Source organism: Eumetopias jubatus, unplaced genomic scaffold (assembly GCF_037043125.1).
Source record: "Eumetopias jubatus isolate StellerSeaLion01/CBP00866 unplaced genomic scaffold, mEumJub1_p1.0 scaffold_15, whole genome shotgun sequence".
Lineage (NCBI taxonomy): Eukaryota > Metazoa > Chordata > Mammalia > Carnivora > Otariidae > Eumetopias > Eumetopias jubatus.
This window is the reverse complement of record NW_028274821.1, coordinates 32,537,145-32,555,290: the sequence shown is the minus strand read 5'-3', so window position 1 is coordinate 32,555,290 and position 18,146 is coordinate 32,537,145. Positions and strand designations below refer to the sequence as shown.

Here is an 18,146-nt window from a genome sequence, read left to right as displayed (position 1 = left end):
CCTATTTATTTGTTCTATTATAGATTTTATTTTTAAGTAATCTTAAAAATCTTGAACTCACAACCCTGAGACCAAGAGTCTCATGTCTACTGACTAAGCCAGCCACGTGCTGCTCCTGTTCCCCCCTTTAAACCTGCAATGCTTTTATCAACTTGTAGTTAAGCTCAGTAGAATTCAGAACCTTAAGCCTTCTTTCTAGAAATCCATTCACAGTGTGAAAAGGGTAGAGACTGGAGGTTTTCATTTATTTCTCATATCAACAGAAGAGTTGTGTAACCTGCTCTTGTGGTTGGTAAGTACCTCTCCTAGGCTAGGATCCATTTTAGCAAAACTATCTTCTTCCTTTTTTCCCATAGGATTATTCTGATATGACAAATCACATCAGACAAAGGAAGTCATTTTATATTGTGATTGGAAGCATTTTCCCCATTTGCTTTTGTTTTTGTCTTGTTCTGAGAATAAATATATGTGCTGTATAAGAGTTCAAGTAAACCATACCTGAAATAACTCACTGGGTTTCATGGATATAAATCTATTTTGGGGACTTTTTGTTCCTGAAAAGATAGAAAAAGTTTATATTTTTGGGTAAATTCCCTTTCTAGGCATTTCTGACCTGCTTATAAAATGAAGGCAGTAATAGTACTTACCTGGTAAGATTGTGGTGAGATTTAATGAATTAATGTATTTAAAGTGCTTAAAACAGTTCCTGGCACATAGTAAATACTCTCTGTGCTAGTTAGTGCTATACTCATCATCATCATCATTATTAAAGTTTAGTATTGTTATTACAATTACAATTGTACATATGCATGTGTTTTCTCCCCTGTTGCTCTTCAGCCTATCACATGGAAAGAATTTGCAAATATCCACCCATTTGTGCCTCTGGACCAAGCTCAAGGGTATCAGCAACTTTTCCAAGAGCTTGAGAAAGACTTATGTGAACTCACAGGCTATGACCGAATCTCCTTCCAGCCTAACAGGTAAGAGATTTCTTCTCCTGTCTTTTAGCTATCTCTTGTGGTATAATACCCACCCCCAAAACTTTGAGGCTTGAAACAACAATTCCGTATCATTCTGAGAGTTGAGTAGACAGTTCAGCTCCACTTGGGTGGATGGCTAGAAGGTCCAATAAGTAGCCACATTCACATAGATGGCAAGTTAATGATGGGCTATTAGCTGGGAGATCAGCTGAGGATATTGACCTGGGCCTTAGTTCTTGTTCATGTAGCCCTCTCCATGTGGTTGCTTGAGCTTCATTCGTCCTGGAATGATGTCTAGGTTTAAAGTGGAGTGTTCCATGATGGAAAAATATGGAAGCTACAAAACCCCTTAAGGCTCAGCCTCTGAAGTTTCACAGCATGACTTCCAAAGCATTCTGTCTATTAAAGCAAGTGACAGGGCCAGCCCAGTTTGAATGCAGAAGGGGACAACACATGGTTGTGAATGTCCAGAGTTGTGTTTCACTTTGGGCCATCTTTGGAAACTAGTTACTATATCCATCAATGACAGAGCATTAGAATTAGAATCAAGTACACATGTTAACTCCTAACAAGCAGCAATATCTCAATCCAGTAGGGTCAGGAGAACCTAGATCCTGGTTTGTGCTGTCACTAACTTTGAAAGTTCCCTGCCCCTCTTCTGGCCTCTGTTTCTTTATCTGTAAAGTAAAAACTCTGAAGAACAGTGACTTAAAAAAAATTATTTTTTGACAGAGAGAGGCAACATAAGCAGGGGGAGTGGGAGAGGGAGAAGCAGGCTTCCCGCTGAGCAGGGAGCCTGATGCGGGGCTCGATCCCAGGACCCTGGGATCATGACCTGAGCTGAAGGCAGATGCACAACTGACTGAGCCACCCAGGTGCCCCAAACAGTGACTTTTTTTAAAAGCAGAGGGCTCTGGCAACATTTCTTGGGTACTTGTTAAAAATACAAATGTCTGTGTCCCACTCTAGGACTACTGATCATAATCTCCAGGGGTTAGGACTAAGAAACCTTATTTTTAAGAAGCAAACAAATGATTCTGATATATAGCCAATTTGGAATCCACTGGGTTTGTGATCTGTCTTCATGGGAAAAGAGAGATAGGTGGATAGACAAACACTTCTATCAGCATGAATTCACATTTAACTATCTTCAAAAGAGTTGCATTCCTGCTGGGGGATTCTCCACAAGAAGTGTAATTCTCCACCAGCAGCCTTAGCATTGACAACACCCAGGAGCTTGTTAGAAATGTAGACTTAAAGATACAAAAATCAAATGATTTTTTTTAAAGATTTATTTATTTGGGGAGGCGGAAGTGGCAGAGGGAGAATCTTCAAGCAGACTCCCCGCCAGGCGAGAAGCCCAGCTGGGGGCTCCATCTCACAACCTTGAGATCATGACCTGAGCCAAAATCAAGAGTTGGAGGCTTAACCAACTGTACCACCGAGGCACCCCGAAAATCAAATGATTTTAAAATTGAGACATTTATTGTCTTACTCTCTGAAACAGAAAGTAATCAGATCTTAGCTACAATCAAGTCCTACCTCCTGTTTGGTAACATAAGCTATACAGCAAAGTCATGCACTTCGTAAAAACAGTATATTCTGTAAAATACAAACCCTTTAGGAGGGGGGCATATGGCAAATGAAAGGACACAAGGCTCTTTTAATAGTAGCCTCTCAAACCCTGATTTTATAAATAGGAAGGAATGACATTCATGAAAGTCAGGCTTCATACCTTCATTAAAACATCATCATCAAGCCCCTGCCCCTTTTTTTAAAGGAAGAGAGGAACCTGAGTGAATTACTAATCTGAGGCAATAAACCTTAATTAAATGTTGAAAATGAAGAAACTTCGCCCTCTGGTGTTGGAATATGATTACATCTTCTGTGTCATATGGGAGACTAATTGTTAAGGACTATTTTAACTCTTTAGTCATTAGCTTTTTTTAATAATTTTTTATTGTTATGTTAATCACCATATATTACATCATTAGTTTTTGATGTAGTGTTCCATGATTCATTGTTTGTGCATAACACCCAGTGCTCCATGCAGAATGTGCCCTCTTTAATACCCATCACCAGGCTAACCCATCCCCCCACCCCCCCTCCCCTCTAGAACCCTCAGTTTGTTTTTCAGAATCTATCCTCTCTCATGGTTCGTCTCCCCTCCGACTTACTCCCCTTCATTCTTCCCCTATCTTCTTCTTCTGTTTTGCTTAACATATATTGCATTATTTGTTTCAGAAGTACAGATCCGTGATTCATCAGTCTTGTAAAATTCACAGTGCTCACCATAGCACATACCCTCCCCAATGTCTATCACCCAGCCACCGAATCCCTCCCACCCCCCACCACTCCAGCAACCCTCAGTTTGTTTCCTGAGATTAAGAATTCCTCATATCAGTGAGGTCATATGATACATGTCTTTCTCTGATTGACTTATTTCGCTCAGCATAACACCCTCCAGTTCCATCCACGTTGTTGCAAATGGCAAGATTTCATTCCTTTTGATGGCTGCATAATATTCCATTGTGTATATATACCACATCTTTATCCATTCCTCTGTATGGACATCTTGGCTCTTTCCACAGTTTGGCTATTGTGGACATTGCTGCTATAAACATCGGGGTGCACGTACCCCTTCGGATCCCTACATTTGTATCTTTGTGGTAAATACCCAGTAGTGCAATTGCTGGATCGTATGGTAGCTCTATTTTCAACTGTTTGAGGAACCTCCATACTGTTTTCCAGAGGGGTTGCACCAGCTTGCATTCCCACCAACAGTGTAGAAGGGTTCCCCTTTCTCCGCATCCCCGCCAACATCTGTCGTTTCCTGACTTGTTAATTTTAGCCATTCTGACGGGTGTGAGGTGGTATCTCATTGAGGTTTTAATGTGGATTTCCCTGACGCCGAGCGATGTTGAGCACTTTTTCATGTGTCTGTTGGCCATTTGGATGTCTTCTTTGTAAAAATGTCTGTTCATGTCTTCTGCCCATTTCTTGATTGGATTATTTGTTCTTTGGGTGTTGAGTTTGATAAGTTCTTTATAGATTTTGGATACTAGCCCTTTATCTGAGATGTCATTTGCAAATATTTTCTCCCATTCTGTCAGTTGTCTTTTGGTTTTGTGGACCGTTTCTTTTGCTGTGCAAAAGCTTTTTATCTTGATGAAATCCCAATAGTTCATTTTTGCCCTGCCTTCCCTTGCCTTTGGCAATGTTTCTAGGAAAAAGTTGCTGCGGCTGAGGTCAAAGAGGTTACTGCCTGTGTTCTCCTTTAGGATTTTGATGGACTCCTGTCTCACGTTTAGGTCTTTCAACCATTTGGAGTCTATTTTTGTGTGTGGTGTAAGGAACTGGTCCAGTTTCATTCTTCTGCATATGGCTGTCCAATTTTCCCAACACCATTTGTTGAAGAGACTGTCTTTTTTCCATTGGACATTCTTTCCTGCTTTGTTGAAGATTAGTTGACCATAGAGTTGAGGGTCCATTTCTGGGCTCTCTATTCTGTTCCATTGATCTATGTGTCTGTTTTTTTGCCAGTACCATACTGTCTTGATGATGACAGCTTTGTAATAGAGCTGGAAGTCCAGAATTGTGATACCGCCAGCTTTGCTTTTCTTTTTCAATATTCCTCTGGCTATGTGGGGTCTCTTCTGGTTCCATACAAATTTTAGGATTATTTGTTCCATTTCTTTGAAAAACGTGGATGATATTTTGATGGGGATTGCATTGAATGTGTAGATTGCTCTAGGTAGCACTGACATCTTCACAATGTTCTTCCAATCCATGAGCATGGAACGTTTTTCCATTTCTTTGTGTCTTCTTCAATTTCTTTCATGAGTATTTGATAGTTTTCTAGGTACAGATCCTTTGCCTCTTTGGTTAAATTTATTCCTAGGTATCTTATGGTTTTGGGTGCAATTGTAAATGGGATCGACTCCTTGATTTGTCTCTCTTTTGTCTTGTTGTTGGTGTATAGGAATGCCACTGATTTCTGTGCATTGATTTTATAGCCTGCCACTTTACTGAATTCCTTTATGAGTTCTAGCAGTTTTGGGGTGGAGTCTTTTGGGTTTTCCACATACGGTATCATATCATCTGCAAAGAGTGAGAGTTTGACTTCTTTGCCGATTTGGATGCCTTTGATTTCTTTTTGTTGTCTGATTGCTGTGGCTAGGACTTCTAATACTATGTTGAATAGCAGTGGTGAGAGTGGACATCCCTGCCGCGTTCCTGAACTTAGAGGAAAAGCTCTCAGCTTTTCCCCACTGAGAATGATATTCGCTGTAGGTTTTTCATAGATGGCTTTTATTATATTGAGGTATGTACCCTCTATCCCTATACTCTGAAGAGTTTTGATCAAGAAAGGATGCTGTACTTTGTCAAATGCTTTTTCTGCATCTTTTGAGAGGATCCTATGGTTCTTGTTCTTTCTTTTGTTAATGTATTGTATCACGTTGATTGATTTGCGGATGTTGAACCAGCCTTGCAGCCCAGGGATAAATCCCACTTGGTCATGGTGAATAATCCTTTTAATGTACTGGTGGATCCTATTGGCTAGTATTTTGGTGAGAATTTTTGCATCCATGTTCATCAAGGATATTGGTCTGTAATTCTCCTTTTTGATGGGGTCTTTGTCTGGTTTTGGGATCAAGGTAATGGTGGTCTCATAAAATGAGTTTGGAAGTTTTCCTTCCATTTCTATTTTTTGGAACAGTTTCAGGAGAATAGGTATTAATTCTTCTTTAAATGTCTGAAAGAATTCCCCTGGAAGCCATCTGGCCCTGGGCTCTTGTTTGTTGGGAGATTTTTGATGACTGCTTCAATTTCCTTAGTGGTTATAGGTCTGTTCAGGTTTTCTATTTCTTCCTGGTTCAATTTTGGTAATTGATACATCTCTAGGAATATACCCATTTCTTCCAGGTTATCTAGTTTGCTGGCAGAGAGTTGCTCATAATATGTTCTTGTAATTGTTTGTATTTCTTTGGTGTTGGTTGTGATCTCTCTTCTTTCATTCACGATTTTGTTGATTTGGGTCATTTCTCTTTTCTTTTTGATAAGTCTGGCCAGGGGTTTATCAATCTTGTTAATTCTTTCAAAGAACCAGCTCCTAGTTTCGTTGATCTGTTCTACTGTTCTTTTGGTTTCTATTTCATTGATTTCTGCTCTGATCTTTATTATTTCTCTTCTCCTGCTGGGTTTTGGCTTTATTTTCTGTTCTTTCTCCAGCTCCTTTAGGTGTAGGGTTAGGTTGTGTATTTGAGACCTTTCTTGTTTCTTGAGAAAGGCTTGTATTGCTATATACTTTCCTCTCAGGACTGCCTTTGCTGTATCCCAAAGATTTTGAACAGTTGTGTTTTCATTTTTATTGGTTTCCATGAATTTTTAAAATTCTTCTTTAATTTCCTGGTTGACCCATTCATTCTTTAGTAGGATGCTCTTTAGCCTCCATGTATTTGAGTTCTTTCAACTTCCGTCTTGTGATTGAGTTCTAGTTTCAAAGCATTGTGGTCTGAAAATATGCAGGGAATGATCCCAATCTTTTGGTACTGGTTGAGACCTGATTTGTGACCTAGGATGTGATCAATTCTGGAGAATGTTCCATGGGCACTAGAGAAGAATATGTATTCCATTGCTTTGGGATGGAATGTTCTGAATATATCTGTAAAGTCCATTTGGTCCAGTGTTTCATCTAAAGTCTTCATTTCCTTGTTGATCTTTTGCTTAGATGATCTGTTCATTTCAGTTAGGGGGGTGTTAAAGTCCCCCACTATTATTGTATTGTTGTCAATGTTGTTTCTTTGCTTTTGTTATTAATTGCCTTATATAATTGGCTGCTCCCATGTTCGGGACATAGATATTTACAATTGTTAGATCTTCTTGTTGGATAGACCCTTTAAGTAGGATAGAGTGTCCTTCTTCATCTCTTATTACAGTCTTTGTTTTAAAATCTAATTTGTCTGATATAAGGATTGCCACCCCAGCTTTCTTTTGGTGTTCATTAGCATGGTAAATCATTTTCCACCCCCTCAATTTCAATCTGGGGGTGTCTTTGGGTCTAAAATGAGTCTCTTGCAGACAGCGTATTGATGGGTCTTGTTTTTTAATCCAATCTGATAGCCTGTGTCTTTTGATTGGGGCATTTAGCCCATTTACATTCAGGGTAACTATTGAAAGGTATGAATTTAGTGCCATTGTATTGTCTGTAAGGTGACTGTGACTGTATATTGTCTGTGTTCCTTTCTGATCTATGCTGCTTTTAGGCTCTCTCTTTGCTTAGAGGACCCCTTTCAATATTTCTTGTAGGGCTGGTTTTGTGTTTGCAAAGTCCTTTAGTTTTTGTTTGTCCTGGAAGCTTTTTATCTCTATTTTCAATGAGAGCCTAGCTGGATATAGTATTCTTGGCTGCATATTTTTCTCGTTTAGTGCTCTAAAGATATCATGCCAGCCCTTTCTGGCCTGCCAGGTCTCTGTGGATAGGTCTGTTGCCAATCTAATGTTTCTACCATTGTAGGTTACATATCTCTTCTCCCGAGCTGCTTTCAGGATTTTCTCTTTGTCTCTGAGATGCGTAAGTTTTACTATTAGATGTCGGGGTGTTGACATATTTTTATTGATTTTGAGAGGGGTTCTCTGTGCCTCCTGGATTTTGATGCCTGTTTCCTTCCCCACATTAGGGACTTTCTCTGCTATTATTTGCTCCAGTATACCTTCTGCCCCTCTCTCTCTTTCTTCTTCTTCTGGGATCCCAATTATTCTAATGTTGTTCATCTTATCTTATCGCTTATCTCTCAAATTCTGCCCTCGTGATCCTGTAGATGTTTATCTCTCTTTTTCTCAGCCTCTTTATTTTCCATCATTTGGTCTTCTATATCGCTGATTCTCTCTTCTGCCTCATTTATCCTAGCAGTTAGTGCCCCCATTTTTGATTGCACTTCATTAATAGCCTTTTTGATTTCGACTTGGTTAGATTTTAGTTCTTTTATTTCTCCAGAAAGGGTTTCTCTAATAAGTTCCACACTTTTTTCAAGCCCAGCTAGTATCTTTAAAGTCATGATTCTGAACTCTAGGTCCGACATCGTACTAATGTCAGTATTGAGTAGGTCCCTGGCAGTTGGTACTACTCTTGTTCTTTTTGCTGAGGTGATTTTTTTTGTCTTGTCATTTTGTCCAGAGAAGAACAGATGAATGAGAGAACAGAATGCTAACAGGTTAACAACATCTCCAGCAAATATACTCTATACAAATCAGAAAAGACCTGAAACCAGGGGACAAGAAAGGGAAAGAAAGAGAAAAAAAAAAGGAAAAAGAAAAAGATAAAAACAAACAAAAACAGAAAAAAATGGAATATCATCAAATATGATCAGGCTAGTGCATAGATCAGTGCCACACACTAGCTTTTGGGCATATTTTGGTCTGTTAAAAAAAAGTGCCTGCTAAAATTTTAAAGGAAGCCTTATATATGTACAAAATAAGGGTTGATACAATGAAGGGATGGCAGATGAGTGTAAAGATGAAAATTATAAAAGATTTTATAAAAGGAATTGATAAGATAAGTTGTTTTTAAAAAGAAAGAAGATTTAAAAAGAAAAAGAAAAAAAAAAGAAAAAGAAAGGGAGAGAATGTAATCACACAGAAGAATAGAACAAAGCCATACACTAGTGATTTAGGGTATATTTTGATCTGTTAGAAGAAATTGTATCTCAAAATTTTAAAGAGAGAACAACTTATATATATATATGCCAAAATAAGGGTAACTACTATGAAGGGATAATAATATGACTCTAAAAATGAAAAATAAAAAATGATTTTTTTAAAAAAAGGGATTGATAAGATGTTTGAAAAAGGGAAAAAGAAAAATTAAAAAAAAATCAGTTAAAAAATTAACTTTGAAAAACTAATGAATTATGGTAAAAAAGCCATGAATTCTATGTGCAGTATTCCCCTAGCGCTGGAGTTCTCCCGTTCTCCTTGATCGGTAAACTTGGTCTTGGCTTGCTGGCTGTTCCTGCTGATCTTCTGGGGGAGGGGCCTGTTGCCATGGTTCCCAAATGTCTTTGCTGGAGGCAGAATTGCCCTGCCCTTGTGAGTCCAGGCTAAGCAAGCTGCTCGGGTTTGCTCTCAGGAGCTTTTGTTCCCTGTAAGCTCTCGGTATAGCTTTGGAGGACCAGGGTGAAAATGGTCCTTCAGTCTCCGCCCGGAGGAGCTGAGAACTCGGGGCCCCGCTCCTCAGTGTGCCCCCAGAGAAAAGCAGTCACTCCTGTCTCCCCGGTCTCCCGCCACACTCCGTGCTCACCCGGCCTGTGACCGAGCGTTTCTATGTCTGGCACCCTACCCCGTGTGGAGTCTCCAAACCTAGCAGATCCCTGCGGTGCGCTTGCGCCGCTCCTCCCAGGGGAGGAAGGGGAGTCTCCCCGGCTCTGCGGCTTGTAGGGTCCCTGCTGGAGGAGCAGTGGCCTGACTGTGTGGCACTGATCACAGTTTATGGCAACCCCGAGCTGAGAGCCTGCACCTCAGCTCCATCTCTGCAGCCGGCTTCCCCGCTCCGATACCTGGGAGCTCTGCCGCACTCAGGCACCCCCGGTCTTTCTGTGACCCCAAGGGTTCTGAGACCACACTGTCCCGTGAGGGTTCCACCCCCCACTTAGCCACCGGAGCGACGTCCCTCAGCGGAGCCGATTTCTAAAAGGTCCGATTTTGTGCTCCACGGCTCTATCACTTGCCAGAAGCGGCCGACGGAGGCCCCCTCCCCTGCCTTCTATCCTCCCATATCGCCTCGGATTCACTTCTCTGCACGTCCTGCCTTCCAGAAAGTGGTCACTTTTCTGTTCAGAGTGTTGTTACTCTTCTTATCTTCGATCTCCTGTTGAGTTCGTATGTGTTCAGAATGGTTTGATCCCTATTCAGCTGAATTCCTGGACCAGACGAAATCCAGGTTTCCTACTCCTCCGCCATCTTGCCTAAGTCATTAGCTTTTGCAGCTCATTGAGGGCCCAGCCAGGGTCCTGAAAGACTGACCTAAGGATGAGGAAGCTTGCCTTCCCTTAAAGCAATGGTTCCCATCCCTGGCTGGAAATTGGAGTCATGTGGTGAGTTTATAAAAAGATTCTGGTGTCCAGATCACAATCCCAGATTGAATTATAATCTTGATTGGAAAGACTGGGGTGCGGGAAGAGACACAGTCTTGAATATTTCTTTAAAGCTTCCCAGGTGATTCCAACTTGAAGGCAAGGGTAAGAATGACTGTCGTAGAAGTTTCTCTGTTGTTTTTCTTATTATACATAATGCTCTTTCTCTGTCCTGCTCTCCTCACTCATATGATTGGCAGTGAGATTCAGTACTCCATCTCAGTTTTGTAGGAGGGAAAGAGATGGTTATTAGGATGTCGTTTCTGTCAGTGATGCCTTCTCCACCTTCACAGATTCCCAGATATAACACTCATTTCCAAGAGCCAATTTGAAAGTGACAGGAGCTGTGCCCAAAGTTGAGGCTTATTGAGGGATATTTCTGGTTGTTAGCAGAGGCTGCTATGACAGATGAGGAAATGCCCTACTCTTTTGTTGGGAAAATAGACCATGCTTCCAGAGATTATTAAAGTTTGGGAAAAAGAGGAAGGGATGCACCATATATTCTCTATGTAAGGATTTTATTTTTATTTTGTTAAAACCCTCTTGGTTTATTTGTGCTAATCTCTCCACACGTGAATTATATATCCAGGTCTCATAATCTATATTCTAAGTATTATAATTAGTCTACCACAGGATTATTTATTGGTTAGTTCATCATGATTTACTGCTGGCTAAGTGACCACTCCAATCCAAGGTATTGATATAGGCTTCATATTTATTGTAAGAAGAAATACAAGTTTTCTTGAATATTCTGTACAGAGGGAGAATTTACTGTATCATGTCAGCCACTGAAATTTAGAATTACTTCTAAAATATGGGGTGCAGTCGCAATTATCATCAAGGGACTATTTCCTGGTGTTTTCATTTATACCTAATTGGAGTTGGTCAGTATGTCTATAGAGTTTTAGAGGGTAGTCACCAAAAATTTTTGCATCTAAAATTTCTTTTCCTTTCTTGTTATCATATGATATTTAAAAGATAAATATGGCAACATTTTTAGGAAGTAGCATTAGTAATATTTTGCAACTCTAAAATTTTTATTTTATTGCAATTCTAAATTATGTGGTAAAATACACCTAACATGAAAATTTACCATTTTAACCATTTTTAAGAGTACAGTTCAATAGCATGAATTCACATTGTTTTGTAACCTTCAGCACCATCCGTCTCCAGAAACTTTTTATCTTCCCAGATCAAAGCTCTATATCAATTAAACAACAACTCCTCATTTCTCTCTTACCCCAGTCTCTGGCAACTGTGATTTTATTTTCTGCTGCTACTAAATCGACTACTAGTTATGTCATGTAGGTGGAACTTATAATATTTGTCTTTTTGTATCTGGTGTATTTCACTTAGCATAATGTCTTTATCCATGTTGTAGCATGCGTCAACATTTCCTTTTTAAGTCTGAATAATAATTCCCCTGTATGTGTGGACCACATTTTGCTTATCTCTGCCCATTGATGGACACTTGGGTTGTTTCCACCTTTTAGCTGTTGTGAATAATGTTGCTATGAACATTGGTATACAAATACCTGAGTCCCTGGTTTTAATTCTTTTGGGTATATACTCAGATGTGACATTGCTGGATGTATGGTAACTCTGTTTAATTTTTTGAGGAATGGCCATACTGATTTATATATCAATGCAGAGGTATAGGTGGTAAAAGGTATATGAAAAGGACAGTTATCTCAAGGTGGTAGAACTTCAATACTTTTTGTCTTTAGGCTTTTTAATTTTTTTATTTTTATTTTTCCCCTTCCCTGTCCTTATGCTTTTTTAGATTACTAAAAACTTTAACCATGATACATGTTAGTATATAATATAAAAAGAAGTTAATTTTATTGTGGGGAACATGCATATTATGAAACAAACACAATGTAAGATGCTTGCAGATTCATTTCTATGCTGGGTCTCCTGATCTCAGAGGATTTCTCTATCAGCTGATGGCATGATGAAGCCGGCTTCAACACTTGCCCTGGGTTTGGAGGCAAACCATATACTACCTCAGTCTTAGCAGTGACACAGTACTCAAACATAAAGTGAGAACGTCTTGTACCAAGGGCAAAGGAACCAAACTCTGCAGAATAGAGTGATATTTAACACCAAGTGGACTGGTAACAGAACTCTCTGGTTCTAAGATGCCTGTGTAGGAGAACAGTTTTCAGGCATGAACCTGAGTATTCTGCATGTGGCCCTGACGGCTCCACCTCATCTTTGCTGCTGGGCCCTTCCATACTATCTTCCGGTCCAGCGGAGATCTACATTATGCTCACAGAAGGCTATTGGTCTTTCTCTAATAGTTCCTGCCTAGATATACATTGCCACAGGACCTTTCTCTTCAGTGGATTCTTTTTCTGAAAGGGAATTCAGCAGCTCAAAGGAAAGGTTAGCATTCACAATATGTGAGACCTCCAAACGGCTTCTTCCTTAGCCAGGATGTGGGTTTCTCTCCCACACAGCAAGAAAGCAAATGCTGTGTTACTGATCTGATTGAGGTTTAATTGAGGAATGACCGATAATTACAGTTGATAAAGGATTTTATTATGATCAATTGTGGCATGAAATCTTTCATTCATGTAGCTAAACTTTTACTTGGTCTATTTCCTGGGACCGTTAGATTCCAAAAAGGTGTTTAAAAGACTTGAAACAAAAATGTCAAGAAACTTGTCCCCATTTCTCATATTTATTTGCTGCATCTACAAACCTGGAGAGCATTTCCAGTTTGCTGAAAAAAATACCCAAATATTTCATTACCTTTCCATTTTCTACTATGCCTAGCATGGCTTGCTTTGACTTGTTCCCCCATAACAGTGTGACACTCTTAAAATCATTCAACAGCTCATAAATACACTCCAGGAATTGCTGGGTTAGAATTATGATGTAATGTTTAAGGGAGACAGAAACAGTAATTAACACCTTCCACAGATATTTAAAGTGAAAGACAAGCCGGGATTATTATTAGCTCCCTTGGCTTATAAGAATAAGGAAGTTGTTTTCATCTTTAAAAACAGCAAACTATGATCATGAATGTAGATAGAGCTGTCAGTTGCTTTCCCAGAATCTCCGCCTGGAAGATTCTTAAACAAAGGTGTAAACAGGGCATAATCTATGGATCTCAAACTTTATTGTACTGCAGAATCACCTGGGAGGCTTGTTAAATTGCTAAGCTTCACTGCCAGAGTTCCTGATTCAGTAAGGCTGGGTTGGGGCCTGAGTATTTGCATTTCTAACATTTCTGGATGATGTTAATATGTTGGTTTGGCCACCATACTGTGAAAAACATTGGGGTTGCAGGCATTCACAGTCCTGGCTGCTTATTAGAATTAGTTGGGGAGCCTCTGAAGAATATTAATGCTCTCCCTACCCCACAAACTAGTTGCATCAGAATCTCCGGGCGGGGGAGGGGGCCGTTGGAGTTCAGGAATCACGGTTTTTAATACCCTCCCCAGGTGATTCTAATGTGCATCACTGGGTTGCAGAGTGTGTTGCCCTAAACAAACACCAAAGAGGAAAGTTCAGTTAGATGACTAATATCTTCCAGTGGACTGAACTTTGAAAGTGCCCTTTGAAGACTAAGTCACGCCCATCATGTGCCTATCAGGAGATGCAGTAAGGAGAATCAAACACCTGATAGTTGCTACCTCCCACTCCACCTTTCCTGAGCTCATGATTGATGGCACTAATTGGCTCTAACATGACTCCTATCATTGGTAACCTCTGATAATGCTTTCCTATGGAGCCTGGTGCAGCTCCACAATCCACCTCTCAGACAGTGCTGGGACGCCAGACAGCAGAGACCCTCCTCTAGTTAGAGACTGATTTCCCAAAGAAGCACTCAGAATGCCAGGAAGAAGAGAAAGAAGGGTGAAGGATGAAGAGAGCCGTCTTTGGGGACATTCAACGCAGTGAGAAGACCTCCCCTTCCCCAATTTCCTTAACTCTCAAAAGTATGTTTTGATTTTGCAGTCTGTAAGGCTTGGAGCAGTGGTTCTCACACTTGGTCACACCCACAAGATTTTTTTTTTTTAAGATTTTATTTGTCAGAGGGAGAGAAGAGCACAAGCAGGGGGAGCGGCAGGCAGAGGGAGAAGCAGGCTTCCCACTGAGCAAGGAGCCCAATACCAGGCTCGATCCCAGGATCCTGGGATCATGACCTAAGCCGAAGGCAGATGCTTAACCCACTGAGCCACCCAAGCGTTCCCCTACAGGATTTTCTGATTCAGTGCTTGAGAACTTGTATTTCTGTCAGGTTTCCAGGTGATGCTAATGCTTTGTTTGGGAACTTCAGTTTGAGAACCACTGCTTTAAGGTACTCTTCGGATGTCAGAATGGTTAGAACAGCTGGATCTATTCAGATGTTTTTGACCATAAATTGAAGGTTAAGTATAGAATTCAGTTTATGTCAAATTAGATACAGATTGGTAAGAACATTCCAGAATATGTTGAAAGGTTTTTATTATATGCTCATTGGAAAGGAGATCCAGACAGTTTTTGGGTACTTGAGGTAAGCAACAGCATTAGACTGATTAAAATCCTATTGCTTCCAACATATGTGTATTGGAAAAATGTCAGTTAATCCTGTTTATTCCATTCATAAGATAGGAATCAGTGCCTTTTTTTTTTTTTTACCTTATTTCCCTGGGAATGTCTTATTACATTGCCATGGGTTGAAGTGGGTCATTTTGACACGGTAGCTGTTTTGACCATCTTACTGGGATCCATTTTACCATGTCAGTTTCTTAGCTAATATTTCACTTGGATCACTTGGTCACTTCCTGAGCACTTGATGGTGGTATTTTTAAAATAAAGAAGTTCTTGGATCAGTGGAGTTTGACATCAAAATGCCCAACATCAAAACATACATCACAAGAAATCATTAATTGGGTTTCCTTCTGGAGAGTGAGACTAAGAAGAATAGGAGGGGGTAGCTTGTTTTACTGATAAAAATTCTTAAATCACATGAATGCATTTTATAATATATAATATAATATAATAATATAATAAAAACTTTATTCCACCTATGAATTAGGTGGCAAGATCCAAGGGAGGCCGGCAGCAGAGAATAAATCAGGGTTACTTCAGGGGAAGAATCACCACTACCAATGGAAAATCTGTGACTGTCCCATTCCTTGGGTCACTCTCTCCAGGTTGATGAAGTCCCAGGCTAATGGAGTATCCTATGGACTGGGAGTGGGTCAGGTGTCCAACACTTGGTTAATGGGTAGTGATTGGGAATGTCTGGTCCCTTCCTGCTTCTATAGGGGGGTTTAGGACCCTGCCTTTCCCCCAGACTCACACAAAATGGGAAATTCCCCTAACTAGTAAGGGGACTAAAAGTCTGTGTGTTCCCACATACACATGAAAACAGCAACAATGAATACCCAGCAAATCTCCAGCATCCTAATGGAAGACTTCCTTAGTATTTTTTTAATAATTATTTATTTGTCAGACAGAGTGGGGAGGGTAGTGCACAAGCAGAGGGAGTGGCAGGCAGAGAGAGAGGGAGAAGCAGACTTCCCATGGGGCAAGGAACCCGATGTGGGATTTGATTTCAGGACCCTGGGATCATGACCTGAGCCAAAGACAGGCGCTTAACCGACTGAGCCACCCAGGCAACCCTTCCTTAGTATTTTCTGCTTGTAATGGATCATCACAGCACCATTTTCTACTTGGGCTGTCTTTGATGTCTTTACTGTTTATTTGATACGTAGTTTGCAGATATTTCTCCCACTCTGTAGCTTGCCTTTTTGTCCTTTTAACGGGTCTTTCATAGAGCAAAGGTAATTATGGTGAAGTGTAATTTATCAATTTTCCTTTTATGAATTGTGCTTTTGGTTTCAAATCTGAGAACTCTTTGCTTAGTCCTAGATTCCAAAGACTTTTTTCTGTTTATTCCTAAAAGTTTTCTAGCTCTATATTTTACATTTAAATCCATAATCCATTTTGAGATAATTTTTGTATAAAGGTAAAAGTCTTAGGTCGACCTATGTGTGTCTGACTGCTCCAGCACTATTTGTTGAAAAGGCTGTTGTTCCTCTAGGGCACTGCTTTTGCAACTTTGTAAAGAATCAGTTTGGTTTATTTATGTGAATTGATTTCTGGTTTCTATAGTCTAACCCATTGATCTACGTGTATGTCCCTCCCCCAGTAACACACAATCTTGATTCCTATAGGTATATAATAAGTCTTGGCATCAGATAGACTGATTCCTCCCACTTTCTTCTTTTTCAAAGTGTAGCTATTCTAGTTACTTTTTGCCTTGCATATAAATTTTCAAATAAACTTGTTTATATCTACAGAAATCTTGGTTTTATTGGATAATGATATATATTTTAGCTTCCATATGTTGCAATGTATACAATGTGCTAGATGCTGGTTGTTAGTATATAGATGGTTAAAGGGAAACAATTCACTTCATATTTAAATGTACAATTTATTCATAAAAGAATGATTTCTCATGAAGAATGTCTTTTTAAATGTAATAATTAACCAAAAGAAACTTCTCAGGAAATTAAACTATTATTAAAAATAAAATAGGCCCTGGGTGCCTGGGTGGCTCAGATGGTCAAGCCTCCAACTTTTGGTTTTGGCTCAGGTCGTGAACTCAGGGTCGTGAGATTGAGCCCTGTTGTCAGGCTCTGTGCTCAGTGGGAAGTAGGCTTGAGATTCTCTCCCTCTTCCCCTCTCCCACTTTTTCTCTCTCTCTTTCAAATAAATCTTTATTTTTTCTTTTTTTAAAGTTTCATTTATTTATTTGAGAGAGTGAGAAACAGAGCACAAGCAGAGGGAACTGTAGGTAGAGAGAAAAAGCAGGCTCCCCGCTGAGCAAGGAGCCTGATGTGGGGCTCTTGGATCATGACCTGAGCTGAAGGCAGATGCTGAACTGACTGAGCCACCCAGGTGTCCCAATAAATAAATCTTTAAAAAGAAATAGAATAGGCCCACTGACTTATAAACAGCCTAAAAGAGAACTTTTCTTAAGTCACACACTAAATGTGGCCATCAGTGTGCAAAATATAATAATGAGGTTAAAAAGGTAAAATTATTTCCATAAGAATATCTAGAGGAAAATTAAAATAAGAATAGATCTGGTAAATCTAGATACTTGATAATTTAAAAAAATGTATAAATCTTAAATTACTGGCACCAAAATTTTAAAATGGTAGGATCAATAACATGATCATTTTCTTGAGGGCACATTTTTAGCTGCTTTTGATTTGTATAAATACAGTATCCTAGTAGAGAATACAAATACTGTTTTCTTAGTACAACTGCAGTATAATTGAGCAGGACTTTTGGTGACCGCGGGGGGTCACCTTAAATCATGATAACATTCTGCAGTCTTGTAAAATGTGTTCTATGTATAAATATAAAAACCATGAAGAAATATTTCTTTTAAAAATAGCAGCTATGATAATCTGTCTCTAAATATTCCAAAGCAGCCAACTTCGGAATTTCTATGGTGTCTGTGAAGTCAGCCATCATATTCTTTCAGCAGATTGAAGAGTTTTTTTCATGACTGGTCAAAGATTACTCTGTGATCAGTGATAAATGTACACAATAACTGACCAAAATGCCTTCTTTACAGGATGCAATTCATTCATAATCTTTTTTTTTTTTTTAAAGATTTTTATTTATTTATTTATTTGAGAGAGAGAATGAGATAGAGCATGAGAGGGGAGAGGGTCAGAGGGAGAAGCAGACTCCCCGCTGAGCGGGGAGCCCGATGCGGGACTCGATCCCGGGACTCCAGGATCATGACCTGAGCCGAAGGCAGTCGCTTAACCAACTGAGCCACCCAGGCGCCCTCATTCATAATCTTAATCCATCTTCAGTTTTATGCTTAGGAAGTGCTCAGCTTTCCACCTGTGACCACTGGCCATGCATGTTCTTCACAGTCCTCTGTAAGTCCTCTTATCACAGACAGACAGATCATCTGCTATTGTATTTATAACATCTAGCACAAGTCTCTAACTGTCCCTTGGGATTGATCTTGTGTAATGTCCAATAAAAATTTGTTCCAAAGATCTAA

At 39.7% G+C, this 18,146-nt stretch overlaps 1 protein-coding gene across 1 annotated transcript in view; it reads left to right on the top strand.

The window, feature by feature from the left end:
* GLDC (glycine decarboxylase) overlaps positions 1-18,146 on the top strand; it is a 98,626-nt gene that overhangs the window by 46,773 nt on the left and 33,707 nt on the right. Inside the window, exon 15 of the mRNA XM_028107310.2 lies at positions 838-980. Within this exon, the coding sequence (XP_027963111.1) occupies positions 838-980 (143 nt within the window). The remainder of the gene's footprint in view (positions 1-837; positions 981-18,146) is intronic.